The sequence below is a fragment of the Pongo pygmaeus genome, chromosome 19 (assembly GCF_028885625.2).
Source record: "Pongo pygmaeus isolate AG05252 chromosome 19, NHGRI_mPonPyg2-v2.0_pri, whole genome shotgun sequence".
Lineage (NCBI taxonomy): Eukaryota > Metazoa > Chordata > Mammalia > Primates > Hominidae > Pongo > Pongo pygmaeus.
This window is the reverse complement of record NC_072392.2, coordinates 76,934,811-76,950,199: the sequence shown is the minus strand read 5'-3', so window position 1 is coordinate 76,950,199 and position 15,389 is coordinate 76,934,811. Positions and strand designations below refer to the sequence as shown.

The window sequence follows — 15,389 nt, the reverse complement described above, 5'->3', positions numbered from 1 at the left end:
TCAGGCTCCGCCACCCCCGCCCGGCGCGGCAGCCGCAGGGAGGGGTCCGGGAAGGCGGAGCCAGCGGCGGCCCTGGCTCGGGGCACTCGCGCGGCTCCCGTTCGCGGAGCACACATCCCGGCGCGACGAGGTAGGAGGCGGCGAGGGGAACGGACGAGGGAGCTGGGCGCCGCGGCGGGAGGGGCGGGAGGGGCGGGAGGCCGGGCCGAGACCCTCCTCTCGTGCTCCCCGGCAGCCTAGCGGCCCACCGAGCCCACCGCGGGAGTCTCAGCCCCGCCCCTCGGCCCCCGCCTCCCTCTTCCCGCGCCGGCCCCGCCGCGCGCCCCCCGCTCCCTGCTGCTCCGCGTCCTTCGGGACCGCCCTCCGAGGTCCCCCGGGGTCGCTGCTCCTGCGGCCAGTGCGCTCCTTGTTCTCCCACAGGGTCCTTCGGAGAGCGAGCGGGAGTCGGTGCTCGGCCTCCTGCGGGGAGCAGCCCGAGGGTGAGTCCGGCGTGGCGTGGCGGGGCGGGGCGGGGCGGAGGCTGGAGGGCCCGGGGCCGCTCTTACGCCTCTTAGTGGCACCGGGGCTCGGCGCTGCGGGCTGGCTCCATGTTTGCGGAATGAATCAATCATGACTCTCCTTCTCCTTTTCCTAAGGAGGACTTTTTGAGGTCCACGTGCTGCAGAGCACCTTTGGAGGGCCTCCTGAGATAGGGGTCCCCCCTCCTGCATAGTGGAAGCCCGACTCCCATTTTTCCCCCTCCTCTCTGCACTCCAGTCTGGAGGCTCTCTTTGGGTTGGGTCTTGGAGGTTCGGGGAGAGGGGGCTTGTAGGCCCAGCCAGGTAGTTGTGGAAGGTGTGTCCCAGCAGGAGACTTGAGCCAGGGCTCTTACAAGGTTACAGTGGAGGGGGCGCGCTGCGGAGGACAGCAGACACTGTCAGGCAGGGTCACTTGGCACCTCCAAGGCCAGCCTGGAAGAGCCTGCTTGAATATGGATTTTGACCCACAACTTACTGAACCCTTCCACGCCGCTGTTTCTTCATCAATAAAATGGGAACATTCGCAGTCATTTCTCAGGACTTTGTGCAGACAAAAAGTTGATCATAGAAATCACCCCACACAATGCCTGGCACATTGAGGACACTCAGCACATCTTAATTTCCTTCCTCTCTGAAAAAAGTAAGCAGAGTTATTTGTTCCCATACTCTCTGTCCACAGCTTGGTCTCAGAGAACACAATAGATGTGTAGTCAGTTTGTTGAATAAATATGCTTGTTGGAGCTTCAATACCCACCTCCACCCCTTCTCTCAGAATCTGCAGGGAGTGGTCGGGAGGTGACAACGCCAGCATGCCAGTGCTATCGGAGGACTCTGGTAAGTACCTCCCCCGGGCTGGACCTGCCACAGCCCTGAAGACAAGAGCCTGCCTGGCAGCCACCAGGCCCTGGCAGTGAGAGCCTGGGGAGAGAACGTCCTCATGGCAGGACTGAAGTGCTGTTTGAGGCCTCACTCGGGCTCCTCCGGGGCAGGGAGCACCGACTGCATTTGCTATCCTTTGTTTTTCTCACCTCTCCCCAGGTTTGCATGAAACCCTGGCCCTGCTGACCTCCCAGCTCAGACCTGACTCCAACCACAAGGAGGAGATGGGCTTCCTGAGGGATGTTTTCAGTGAAAAAAGCCTCAGTTACTTAATGAAGGTGAAGTCCCACGTCATCCTGCCTGGAAGGGTGTCTAGAGGTCTTTCTAGCTGTCTGTGGCCGTCTGAGGTCATCCTAGTCATCTCCGTGCCCCAGGAAGGCCTTCACTTACGCACTACACAGGACTTTCTCTTATGGTGCCTTGTCAGTGGCCCAGTCTGCTGCCCCAAATGTCCCCACAGCCGTGGGTGGGATGTGTGGTGTCCAGGGTGCATCTGAAATACTCTGTCTTTGCAGATTCATGAGAAGCTTCGCTATTATGAAAGGCAAAGTCCAACCCCAGTTCTGCACAGCGCTGTGGCCCTCGCTGAGGATGTAAGCCCCAGGTTTCTCCTTACAGTGTCCGCCCCACTCCCCACCCTGTAGGGCTCCTTCATCTTGCCTCGTTTGCTTAGTGTGGGGACACCGGGAATCAGGAGCCCAAAGGTGAAGAGGTGTTTTCTTCCCCTGTCCTCCTCCTTCTCTTCCTCTCTCTGGGTTCCCCGAAAGGTGGGGAGGAACCCGTGAGCCTTGGACTGGGCTGGGAGACACTGTGACATGGAGCTGTCCACTTACTGTGTGTTCTTTAGCAAGTCTGTTTCCTCTGCTGTAAAGGAGAGCATTGGATTGGCTCAGCAGTTCCCAAACTGCCCTGAGGACTGGTGATTTGAATAGGTCAATAAGACATTGTATCTGTGCTTTCCTGAAGTCAAGGGACCTACAGTGTGTCCCCGCATACTGGCTCAGGCTTCTCATTTTTTAAAGGAACGCTTCTTAATTTCTTGTAGACCTAGTCGTCTGTGTTGTGTGGTTGGGGAAAACCCATTCTGGTTGATTACTAAGATCAGTTCCTGAATAAACTCACCTAACCCCAGGAGACTGGGGAGGGATGAGTGCAGCCTGTGGGTGCAGAGCCCTGGGCCCTTCTCCACTGTGGAATGTGATTAGGGGCACATTAGATTGCCTGGCTCCCAGGCTCAGCGCTGCCTGTCCCACCAGCTCTGTGATGTTAAGTAGGCCACTCAACCTCTCTGAGCTCCCATTTCCTCATTCATAAAATAGCATCTGAGAGCCAGGTAAGCCCAGTTTCAAATCCTAGCTGTGCTGTATATGAGCTCTGTGACTTCGGGCAAAATATTTAATCTCTTTGAGTCTCAGGATTCTCATCTGTAAAATGGCAAAGTAACAAGACCCTCTGCATCAAGTTGGTTGCCAGGGTTCAGTGAGAAGATCCACATAAAGCAGAAAGCACTTAGGGCTTAAAACAGTGGCTCCTTAGATGATGGCCCCATAGAGCTGCTCCTGACCCTTGGTGTGATGTTCCCAGGATCATCGTCGTCAGGTGGCTGAGGGTCTGGTGTGCCCCTGGGGGCTGCAGCTGGGTGGGCCTTTCCAAAGAGGAAGGACCCAGCAGATGTGGGGCAGGGTCACCTCCAGCCATCAGTGGCGCCTGTCTCATTCTCTGCAGGTGATGGAGGAGTTGCAGGCCGCCTCTGTGCACAGTGATGAGAGGGAGCTGCTCCAGCTGCTGTCCACCCCGCACCTGAGGGTAGTCACACACAGCCCCTGCCCAGCCATGCCTCTGGGTCTCCTGGGATGGGGGCGGAGGGAGCTCTCCTTGTGAGGCTGAGGAGTGGAGACTTCTGAGGGAGCGATCCTCAGCACTAGTGTCTGGGCAGTTGTCTCTCTGGCATGGCGTCTGCCACCCTCCAGACCACCGGCCAGCTGCGGCCTGCTGACCCTGTGAGCGGCGGGCCAGCCTTCCTTTTCTCTGACTTTCCCGGCAGGCTGTGCTCATGGTACATGACACGGTTGCCCAGAAGAATTTTGACCCTATTCTCCCGCCTCTGCCTGACAATATCGATGAGGATTTTGATGAGGAATCGGTGAAGATCGTCCGCTTGGTGAAGAACAAGGAACCCCTGGTAGGTTCTGCTGTCTGCCTCTCTCTAACCCACTCTTCCCCTGCCTCTCACCCCCACCCAGAACACTGGACAAGACCCTCCCCGAAGTCTTCAGAGTGAGTGACGGCAGCTTTGCCGGGGCTGCTGCTCATCCCTGTGGTGCCTCTGTGTGCAGGGCACCCCTTTCTCTAGGTGGATACAGCCTCTCTCAACTGTGGCCAACCCCCTTTGTGTAGTTAATAACCTGCACAATTGTACAGGGTGACCCTGATCATGCTTTAAGCCAGAAATGGACAAACTATAGCCCAAGGGCCAAACCCAACCCACAGCTTATTTTTTAAAATAAAGCTTTTTTGGAGCACAACCAGGCCCATTCACTTACAGATTGGCTGTGGCTGCCTTTATAGTGTGATGGCAGAGTTGAGTCGTTGTGACAGAGACTGTGTGGCCGGCCTAAAATATTTACATGTGGCCCCTTATAGAAAACGTGTGACAATGCCTGCTCTGAATGTTGAGGAAGCACAGGGCATTCCTCTCCCCAGCAGACAGATTGCTATCACTTTGGTCCTGGTTCAGCATTGATTTACCGAGCAAAGGGACAGCGTTGTTTATGAGATGCACAGAAGTGGTGGAAGCCCAGAGAATTGAGATTGGCTCCAGAGGATCCCACAGCTGGCATTCTCTATTTCCAACTTTCCCCAAATGACCTCCGACGAGCCTCTTCTGCAAACAGACGAGGATCTCTCCTCTGCCTCTGTTTCCTCACCTGTAAAATGGAGCGGCCATCCATTGATTTAGCAAACACATTGTGAGCCCTCCTATCCAGGCTCTGTATTGGGTGCTGGCAGTTCAGAGCTGAATAAATGATGGATAGCGATGCTGGAAAGTTCTCAGGTCTGGGGGGCTAGAAGTCCTGGGGTTCTTAGTTGATGGCCTCTCTTTCTAGCAATAATTATCTTACGTACTTCAAGTAGATGGCACAGATGATAACAATAAGTGTGCAAATGTGTTTGCAGTTACAGCCACTCATAAGTGGTTAACATATGTTGAGTGCTTACTGTGTACTAAGTGCCTTGCGTGGAATCCTTGCAACAACACTGTGAGTTAAATGCTGTCCCACATCTCACAGGAAACAGGCTTGGAGAGGATAAGAGATTTCCTTGCGAAGGCCACATGCTTTTTGTAAACGGCAGAACTGTGTTCACACCCAAGGCTGTCCAGCCCTAGAGCTTAGCTCTTAAGCTTTCTGCTGTCCTGCTGCAGTCCGGCCTGTGTGGTGCAGGAAATCGAGGGCTCATTAGTGCCTTTCTCATCCTAAGTGTCATCTCTGCTGTGCTTCTTGGGCCAAGTCCTGGTCCCGAAGCCCTGGCTGGGGTGCATAATTGGTTTCCTTCAGCAGCAGCAGAAGGCCCAGTAACCCTGTGATTGGGTAGAGGCAGGGTGAGAATTAGCTGGCACGTATCATCCTCATTATTAAATGTCTTTGCAAGTGGTAGGAACTGTGATATGACAGAGATGTGATGGAGAATGTACTGGATTTGGCATCACAAAAAGCTTTCCCCTTTACCAGCTGGGTGACCTTGAGGATATTTAACTTCTCTGAGCCCCAGTCCCTCATCTAAAATGTTGCAGCGTTATTGCGCCTTGTAAACTGTAAAGTGCAGGGCTGTATTAATGGGGGATGTTGGTTTTGTTTTGTCTTCAGCTTTGGGAAGGTCCCCACTGATCTCTCTGGACTGTCAGAAGGAGGGACTGGGGAGGCTGTGTTGGGCCCAGAGAGTAGGGGTCTGAGGTTTGGAGCTGCTGCTTAAGAACCTGTCTCTTCTGTCTCGGGTTCAGGGTGCCACCATCCGGCGGGACGAGCACTCAGGGGCTGTTGTGGTGGCCAGGATCATGCGAGGAGGCGCAGCAGACAGGAGCGGTGAGTGGCGGCAGTGCAAAGCTGGCCCAGCCCCGATCATGGCCATTGTTCCAGAGCCCTCCACCTTTGCTCATAGGTCCCCTTACCTCCCTCCTATCAGGTCACCTGTTTGGGATTTGCTTTGCTTTCTGGGGTTGTGGCTGGAATTCTCATCTCCTTCCCAAGTCAGTAGAAATTTTAATAGAAAATATAGGCCAGCTGGGCATGGTGGCTCACACCTGTAATCCCAGCACTTTAAGAGGCCGAGGCGGGCGGATCACTTGAGGCCAGGAGTTCGAGACCAGCCTAGCCAACATGGCGAAACCCCATTTCTAGTAAACGCACAAACCTGGGAGGTGGAGGTTGCATTGAGCCAAGATCATGCCACTGCACTCCAGCCTGGGCAACAGAGTGAGACTGTCTCAAAAAAAAAAAAAAAAAAAAAGCCGGGCATGGCGCTCACGCCTGTAATCCCAGCATTTTGGGAGGCTGAGGTGGGCGGATCACCTGAGGTCGGGAGTTCGAAACCAGCCTGACCCATACGGAGAAACCCCATCTCTACTAAAAATACAAAATTAGCTGGGCTTGGTGGCACATGCCTATAATCACAGCTGCTTGGGAAGGCTGAGGCAGGAGAATTGCTTGAATCTGGGAGGTGGAGGTTGCAATGAGCCGAGATCGCGCCATTGCACTCCTGCCTGGGCAACAAGAGTGAAACTCCATCTCAAAAAAAAAAAAAAAGAAAGAAAAAGAAAGTATAGGCCATGCACGGGTGGCCCACACCTGTAAGTCCTAGCTATTCGGGAGGCCCAGGCAGGAAGATTGTTTGAGCCCAGGAGTTTGAGGTTGCAGTGAGCCATGATTACACCACTACACGCTAGCGTGGGCGACGCAGTGAGACCGTCTCAAAAAAAAAAAATATATATATGTATATATATAATAGTCATAGTCATGGAGTACTTTGGGATGATTGAGAAGAAGCTCATGCGTTGGTTTAGTCCAAGGACTGTGACAGTTAAGAATATAGCATGGGCTTGCGGGATTACTAACTGTGGGACAGGGATGACACCCTTCCCCACCACCCCAGGTCTTGTCAAGCTGCTATTACAAAGAGAATGTTTGTGCCCCAGATTCATTTGGGTGGAAAGGTTGAGAATCACCGGTGTGTCGAAGAGCTACTAAGCTGGGAGACAAACCTTCTGGTATAGGGGAATGTTACCCCCAAAGTCTAGGGGGGGTCATCGTTGCAGAGAATCCTAGACCAGCACTTTGCAAACATTAAAGAGTACACGAATTCCCTGAGCATCTTGTTAAAATGCAGACTGATTCAGCAGGTCTGAGCTAGGCTGAAGATTCTGCACTTTTAACCCGCCTCCAGGTGATGCTGATGCAGCCAGGCCAGTGCCTACTTTGAGTAGCAAATAGGGCCCTAATATGCAGAGACATTAGTCATTCAGGCAGAGGCTCATAGTGTGTTTACACTCTTAATGATGTCTTCATTGGTGCCTTTGTCTTTCCTTATTAAGACTTAAGAACGCCATTCTAGGAATATATCTGTAAACCTAGGAAAGCAAAGAGTTAATGATAATTTTAAAGAAGCAGAGGTTATAGCAAAAGGAACACAGGCTTTCTACATCAGAATAACTGTGTTTGAATACTGGCTTCATTATTTCTTAGCAATGTGGCCTTAGGCAAGCTGCTTGATCTTCCTGGGTCTCAGGTGCCAACTTGTGAATTGGAGATTTTACTGGGTGATTTGAGCCCTCCATGCTGAGTGAGGTACCCAGCGCTTAGCGGGGCTTAGTTCGCCCCAGTCCCACCCATCAACTTTAAACCTTGAGTTGGCCCTGCAATGGGCTCCTCAGGCTGGCCCCTGTGGTGCTTGGAGCTCTGAGCGAGGGGTGCTCAGGTCCTCCTCCTGTGCTGATGGTCAGTCCCTGTGTCTCCTAGGCCTGGTCCACGTTGGAGATGAGCTCCGAGAAGTCAACGGGATTGCAGTCCTGCACAAGCGGCCCGACGAGATCAGCCAGATTCTGGTCCGTGCTACAAGCCTGCTAGGGATGTGCTGGGTCTTCAGACACCCAGAGCAAGGCACTTCCTGGAGCCAGGACAGATTCTGGCTTAGCCTTGCTGTTGTTCTGAGGAGGTGGCAGGCAAAGTGGCCTTATGGTGTGCCCCTAACAGTGTGCCCGGGGTATGGGGTGGCGGCAGGAGGAGGGGAACTTCCCTTCCATCTGCCTCTCTTAGACCCTCTCCTCAGCATAGCCTGCCTTCCTTCCCCTGGCTCCCTTTCACATGGCCCCTCCTGGGTCCTGGATCCTGGTTGTGAATCCTGGCTCTGCCTCCTTCCAGCTGTGCAACCTTGGACAAGCCATCAGATCATCTGAGTTTCCATTTCCTTTCCTTTAATGTTGGGATAGAGATTCTTTCTCAACCAATGTGTGGTTATCATTGGGATGCTAACATCTGGAAAAGGGTAAAGCCCTTCAGAAGTGTAAGGGGATTTTAAGGTATTAAATGCTTGGCTGAAAACAACCTCCATGGTCCATTCTGGGGAGTTGAAGTCAAAACTGAAATTGTGAAAAGCCCCAATCATAGCTTGGTCCCCTTTATCCTCAGGATTCCTCCGCTGACCTGACACTTTGCTGACTTCTGATGGTTTTGGGGGCAGAAACAGGATGAGATCTGAAAAGAGGAGGCCAACTGTTTAAAGCCCTCTCTGGGCTGGGCTTGGTGGTTCACACCTGTAATCCCAGCACTTTGGAAGGCTGAGGCAGGTGGATCACCTGAGGTCAGGAGTTCGAGACCAGCCTGGGCAACATGGTGAAACCCCGTCTGTACTAAAAATACAAAAAATTAGCTGAGCGTGGTTGTGGGCCCCTGTAATCCCAGCTGCTTGGGAGGCTGAGGCAGGAGAATTGCTTGAACCCAGGAGGCGGAGGTTGCAGGGAGTCGAGATCATGCCACTGCACTCCAGCCTGGGCAACAGAGCAAAACTCCATCTCAAAAAACAAAAAAACAACAACAAAATAAAGCCCCCTCTGTAGAGGATGCAGATTGCAGGCAGGCCTTTCAGTCCTTTTGCCCAAGCTTGCTTTTTTGTGGCTTTGGGTGCCAACTTTCATGTGCTCCAGAGCAAGGGTCTGGGCTTTCTGGGTAGTGGAGAGGCCAGGAGGTGATCTTTTGGGCCCTGCTGTCCTGGTCCGACTGCATTCTTCCTTGTTGGGCCCCTGGCATTGCGCTGCAGGGTCTCTATAGATGGGGGTGAAGGGAGCTCCTAGAAAGCTGGGCATGGCCTGAGCTTGGGGAGATGGAAGCAAAGAGAGAAGTATTAATCAGAGACCAGCCCCAAATCAGGCAGGAAAGAGGCAAAGGAAACCAAAATGGGTTGTTCAGATGACCCAAGAGAAAAGCAAGGAAGGGAGCCCTCTGGGGCCCTAGCAGTCAGGAGGGATGGAGAATTGGAATTCAACACGTAGTGTCCTTGGGTTCTCATGGAAAGTCTTCCATCCCTTTGTCTTTTGAAAATACAGTTACCAACCCCCCACTGCTAAATTTGAACTGGCTTAAAAATAATAAAAATACTAAAAAATACAAAAACGTACAGTTACTTGGTTACTGAATTTTGTTTTAGTTCATTCAACCAGGGCACCATCCTAGAAGGGTGGGCCTCAGGGGAGGCTGCAAGTCGGACTTTCTGAACATCAGTTTTTAGGCCTGGGAAGTAGGAGTTGAACTCTTGGAGGGTTAGACCTGGTAGGCGAGAAGCTTCTGTTCTCTTTCGTTTCAGGCCCAGTCCCAGGGATCCATCACCCTAAAAATCATCCCAGCCACCCAGGAGGAAGATCGCTTAAAAGAGAGCAAGGTATGGGGAGGTGGGTCCGTGGTGCCCTCTCTCAGCTTGAGAGATGCAGCTCGCTGGCTGGGGGCTGGATCCAGTCCAGCCTCTTGTAACAGTCATTTGGGAGCAGATCATAGATCTGATCCTAGTAATCTGTGCCCAGTGGAGGACTTTAATTCCGTCACAAAGTGATTCATTTGTTTGTATCCTGCCTCTTTCTAAACAGGATTTGACATGACTTACTAATAAAAGACAAGGTTATTTTAATTGAAATAGAAACTCAGGGCCATGAAGAGGAGGAGAGGGTACCAAGTGTGCTGAATTCTGAACCAATTAAGTAACTGCTATTTGTTTAATTGCTGCTGAGCCTGCCTTATTTGGTCACCTCCTCTGTGCCAGGCACTCTGCCAGATGCTGGAGACAGGGACTCTTGGTAGCTTCAAGGCTTCCTGGTGCAGAAGGGCAGCAAGTCTTTCATTGCTATGTGATAAGTGCTTTGCCAAGATTCTGTACAAAGAGTTACAGTCATCCTAGAGGGTGTCACAGAATGGGGGTGTTGGAACTGAGGCCTGAAGAAGGTAAAGACAAGTAGGACCTTGGTGGGGTCTGCCCATACAGAGGCTCCCTGGCACTCTGGGGAGGAGCACGTTAAGGGCAATGTGGTGGGGCTTTGGGGGGAGGATGGTGGTGGGTTTTGCTGGGGAGGTGGGTTAAGCCTATGTTCTGAATGGCCTCGAATGCCTTGTTAAGGGTTTTGGCATAATCCTTGCTTAGTTTGGGGCCTCTTAGAAGCTGACCCTGAGACAAGGATTGAATGCAAATGGTTTATTTGGGAAGTGGCCCCAGGAAATAGCAGTACAGGACTGGGAAAGGGAAGACAGCCGATCTGACTAACGGTGTGTTATCAAGCAGGTTACCACTATGGGCAGCTGGAGCTTAGTCCTGCTGGAAACTTGGGGAACTACTTCTTCCCCTGTAGAACACACGCCTCCATCATCCCACCCAGGGGCCCTGGGAGCTGGGCGATCTATATACCAACTCCTGCCAGGCTGCACCCAGGGAATTAATTCCTAGTAACTTCTGCCTGCTGGACTAGAGAAGAGTAGGTTCCAGTGGCCAGAGAAAGTAAGTCCTTAGGCAAAGAGATGCAGGTGCTGGCAGCTGGAAGTCAGCCCAAGCTGCACTGAATGGTCCAGCCCTGGGGCATATGGGAGGGCATCCCACAACCCAAGAGATAACAGCTTATTATTATTTTTTTTCTAGGATGGGAGTGGTGCAGTTATATTTGTGTTTTAGAAAGCTCCCTGAGGCAGCCACGGTGGGGAGGGTGGAGTGGGGAGAGGTTGGAGGCAGGGAGGCCTGGTAGAAGACTCTTGTAAAAGCCCAGATGAGACATTATTAAGACCTGAACTGTGAGATGGTGGTTGATGAGATAGAGAGGAGGGCATCACTTTGATTTCACAGTACATTTGGGTATGAGTTTCCTGGCAGCCAAGGCAAAAAGGAGAGCATAATGAATTACATCCTGTTGAGCAGAGAATGGAAGGAAGCATGCCAGTTTTTCAAGATTGATTCCCATACCTGCCTCTCAGTACTTAATGCATGAAAGAAGAGACATTACAGCATCTAGCACAGAGGAGATGTCAGTCGATACTTTGAAGAATGTGGATTTGTAGTGGACTACATCTTCAATGACAGTTTTTTACAGCAAGTGAAGAAATAATCTTTATATAGCTGTTTCTTATTTGTGCTCTTTGGTTAAATCCCAGGGCATAATATTTCCTCTTACCTGGTGGAAAGTGATTCTTCCTAGGACAAGCGAATGTGGTCCCCATATGCAACTTTGAGGGTTCTGACTTGAGGAACCCTCTTTGAGGAAGAGAACTTGGTTTTCCTAAAGGACAAAATGAATAGCCTGTCCCCCAGCCCATCCTTCTTGAATATTTCTTCTTGATCCAGATGCTTGATTTGGGCTGGCCACTTAAGATTACACTCTTCTGAGTGCTTAGGACCCTGGTAACATCTGTGGCTGGTTAAGGGCATCTGTCCCCACAACATATACCAGAAAGTCCTTACTATTGTCTGATGGAATATTTTCTGGTTGGCATATAAAGGTATACAGTTTGTGTCTGTCTGAGGAAGACCCTTGATTGCTTTTTTTTTTCCTGTTTGCCACTGAAGTGATTGGGCCCTAATGGTCTGAAAATAGAAATAAATAAAATTAACTATGCCACTAAATTATCGAAGAGAACAGGGAAGTGTGAAAAATGCTGTGTCCTCACACCATCTTCTCCAGGGGGGAATTAGGGCTTGGCTGAGTCTATGGCAGATGAGGCAGGATTGAGCCGTAAGAGCTGTGGGTGTCAATTACCCAGTGAAAAGTGATGGTGAGGAGTCAGTAACAGTAGTTTTGTTGATATTTGTGTTCTTACCCAAACATCTAGATTACTTATATAACAGATGGCTGCTGCCTTCCGTCAGCGCAGTTGGCGTATCAAAAATAACACTTGAGTTAGAAATTGTGCTTGCCTCTACTTTTTGTTCCCAGGATTAGTTGTTGCTGTGTGTATGCTAAGAGGCTGTTATGAGGACAGCTGGTCAAGTAAATAAGGAAATATTTAGGTGGGAAAGAGACATTCAGTCATGGGGCCTATTAATTTTCTGATTCTTGATGGACTTCCTGACTATAGTATCCCAAATGGTTGAAGAACAGTTAAGAACATATGTGCAGTGTATTTCCAAGTAGCTTTCTATTCGAAAAGCCACTTGGTCCTCCTAAGTGTGGATGGTCGTTGTCATGGGGCCTTTTATGTGACAATGACCTGTCTGTGCTCACTTGGGGGAAGGGCCGCCTCACCAGAGCCCTCCTTGTGCAGGTGTTCATGCGCGCCCTCTTCCACTACAACCCTCGGGAGGACCGGGCCATCCCTTGCCAGGAGGCGGGCCTGCCCTTCCAGTGCAGGCAAGTCCTGGAGGTAGTGAGCCAGGATGACCCCACGTGGTGGCAAGCCAAGCGAGTCGGGGACACCAACCTTCGAGCCGGCCTCATCCCCTCCAAGCGGTTCCAGGAGAGGTGGGTCTGGGGTGTGTCGTGAAGGGCTGGTTCCAGCGTGGCAGAGGGACAGGTACATTGCAGATCCCCAAGTCTCTGTCCTCACAGCCAGAGGGGCCTGCTGAGCGTTGTTCCCCCAAGGTAAGTACCAGTTGCACTTGTGTTTGGTCTTTGCCCATAACTAGTAATGATGGTTATTTGAGATTTAAAGGAATCTATGGAAATTTATGTTATTAAGTTAATATGTGTGTGTGTATATGTGTGTGTGTGTATTTTTTTTTTTTTTTTTTTTTGAGACAGAGTCTCACTCTGTCACCCAGGCTGGAGTGCAGTGGCGATTCTTAGCTCACTGCAACCTTCACCTCCTGGGTTCAAGCAATTCTCCTGCCTCAGCCTCCCGAGTAGCTGAGATGACAGGCGTGCACCACCATGCCTGGCTAATTTTTGTATTTTTAGTAGAGACAGGGTTTCGCCATGTTGGCCAGGCTGGTCTCAAACTCCTGGCCTCAAGTGATCCACCTGTCTTGACCTCCCAAAGTGCTGGGATTACAGGCATGAGCCACTGGGCCCAGCCTAAGTTAATGTATATTTTATAATGCATGCTTAGAGAATGCTGAGAAATAAAATATAAAAACACAGAAGAGAGGCTGGGCATGGTGGTGGCTCATGCCTGTAATCCCAGCACTTTGGGAACCCGAGGCAGAAGGTTCCCTTGGGCCCAGGAGTTCCAGACCAGCCTAGGCAACATGGTAAGACCTTGTCTCTACAAAAAATAAAAAATTAGCTGGGCATGGTGGCACACACCTGTTGTCCCAGCTACTCGGGAGGCTGGGGTGGGAGGATCACTTGAGCCCAAGAAGGTCAAGGCTTCAGTGAGCTGTTATCACACCATTGCACTCCAGCCTGAGTAAGAGTGAGACCCTGACTCAAAAAAAAAAAACAGAAAAAAAACAGAAGAGGAGGACTATGAAAGAAAATTCACCACATCTCACCCCTATCTAAACTGCATAGTTTATTTCTTTACTGTGCTTTTTATGTGAGTGTTGCATACAGAATTTGGGGTCTTGCTTTTTTTTTTTTTTTTTTTTTTTAAACATTTTTGGCATGAGTATTTTCCATATTATAGCATCGTTTTTGTAGTGTGATTTTAGTGGCTGTATACTAACTCATCAGGAGCTGTGCCATTCATTCCTAGGCGGCAGGTATTTAGGATGAATTGAGCTGGCATGTGCTGGGCATCTTGTGGGCTGCTGTGAACCCAGGGTTTCTGTCCTGGAGGAGCTTACAGTTCAGTGGAAAAGCCAGACACTCTTCAAACACACAATTTTTATAAACATGATGGGTGCAGGGGAAGAGGACATGGTGCTGTGTGAGTTCATATTAGGAGGCTGCGCCCTCATCCAGGAATGCAGGGAAGGCTTCTGGGAGGAACTAGCTAAGTGATTTCACTGCTTTCCTGTGGCTGCACTTCTATTAGATTGTTCCCAATTCTTCACTTTTATAAAGCTGCAGTACTTACCTTGCACATAGACTGTTCCTCATGTTTCAAATTATTTCTTTAGACTTCCAAGAAGGTCAGTCTTGGGTCAGAGGGTGGCAGTTGTGACTACCACTGTGGGTTGTAGCCCTCACATCTTTTGGTGTGTGGACTGTGGTAAGGACAGAACCTCAGGGTTCACCCATTTCAGTGGCCCTCAAGGTGTGGCCCCCTGGCCGGGGGCTTCGGCGTCACCTGGGGACTTGTTAGAAATACAGATCCATGGGTCCCGCCCAGAAACCCACATTCTGACAAATGTTCCAGGCAATTCTGAGGTGCTGAAGTCTGAGAACAAAGCTCTGTCTGCTCGGGAACCCCAGACCCATCTCCATTTTAGGGTTCACAGGTCTTGGCAACATCTTACCAGAGGATGTGGGGGAGAGCTCTTCAGCTGCATTTTTTTTTTTTGAGACATAGTTTCACTCTGTTGCTCAGGCTGGAGTATAGTGGTGCTAGCTCAGCTCACTGCAACCTCCGCCTCCCAGGTTCAAGTGATTCTCCTGGATTCTCCTGCCTCAGCCTCCTGAGTAGCTGGGATTACAGACGTGCACCACCATGCCCAGCTAGTTTTTGTATTTTTTAGTAGAGAACGGGGTTTCACCATGTTGGCCAGGCTGGTCTCGAACTCCTGACCTCAAGTGATCCTCCCGCCTCGGCCTCTTAAAGTGCTGGGATTACAGGTGTGAGCCACCACACCCGGCTCTTCAGCTGCATTTAAATGTGGAAATCTAGACACCTCTGAGAGCCCCAGCTCTCCACTCATAGCCACATTGGACAGTCTGCCCGGGCTGAGCCTTCTGCTGAGGGGAAGGTGTTAAATTAGGGTCACTTCTGTCCTCGGCCTCTCCTGGGAGTCGTTCTGCTATTTCCCAGCTCCCTCAGAGATGGGGAGGCTGGGGAGTAGAGAAGGGGCTGCCTCTCCTTAGAAATTGGCCATAGGAGAGTAATGACGAGCTGAGGATCGTATACCGGGCTGGATCCCTGTGTGGCCATCTTGAGCTGGATGAGCTATTTCTGGAGCAAGAGACTCAGTTTCTTCCTCCTGGTGAGCCAGTGAGCCCTGTGAAAGTGTTCCCTTCGTTGGAACTTAGTGCGAAGCAGGAGGCCCTCAGAGTGTCCAGTGTGTGCCCACCTGTGGGATCCAGGCCTTGGCTTCCCAAGTTTTCCAGAAGGTTCCTTTCAAGTGGTTCTCTGGCCCAGCTCACGGGCCCGCCCATCCCTTTGTGTCCCTGCAGACGACTAAGCTACCGGAGAGCCGCGGGCACCCTGCCGAGCCCCCAGAGCCTCAAGAAGCCCCCCTGTGAGTAGATTGTCAGGGATGGCACTCCAGGGAGGGCCCGGGGTTAGGGCGAGGGAGGATTCAGGCTGGGAAGAAGCAGGCAGTGGGCTGGAGGGGGCATCAGGGATCTTGTCTGAGCTCATGGACTTCAGAGGAAGGAGGGGGTGGGAAGTAGGAGGTGGGGGGCAGCTAGTCCCTGGAGAGGAGCTTGTATATTTGGAG

At 51.3% G+C, this 15,389-nt stretch overlaps 1 protein-coding gene across 1 annotated transcript in view; it reads left to right on the top strand.

The window, feature by feature from the left end:
• Positions 1-3: 3 nt before the first annotated feature.
• The window catches only part of MPP3 (MAGUK p55 scaffold protein 3), a 31,850-nt gene continuing 16,464 nt past the window's right edge, over positions 4-15,389 (top strand). Inside the window, exons 1-12 of the mRNA XM_054457780.2 lie at positions 4-130; positions 421-479; positions 1,291-1,352; positions 1,557-1,675; positions 1,913-1,990; positions 3,123-3,203; positions 3,442-3,579; positions 5,398-5,479; positions 7,409-7,494; positions 9,249-9,323; positions 12,176-12,372; positions 15,124-15,188. Of these exons, the coding sequence (XP_054313755.2) occupies positions 1,328-1,352; positions 1,557-1,675; positions 1,913-1,990; positions 3,123-3,203; positions 3,442-3,579; positions 5,398-5,479; positions 7,409-7,494; positions 9,249-9,323; positions 12,176-12,372; positions 15,124-15,188 (946 nt within the window). The 5' untranslated portion in view covers positions 4-130; positions 421-479; positions 1,291-1,327. The remainder of the gene's footprint in view (positions 131-420; positions 480-1,290; positions 1,353-1,556; positions 1,676-1,912; positions 1,991-3,122; positions 3,204-3,441; positions 3,580-5,397; positions 5,480-7,408; positions 7,495-9,248; positions 9,324-12,175; positions 12,373-15,123; positions 15,189-15,389) is intronic.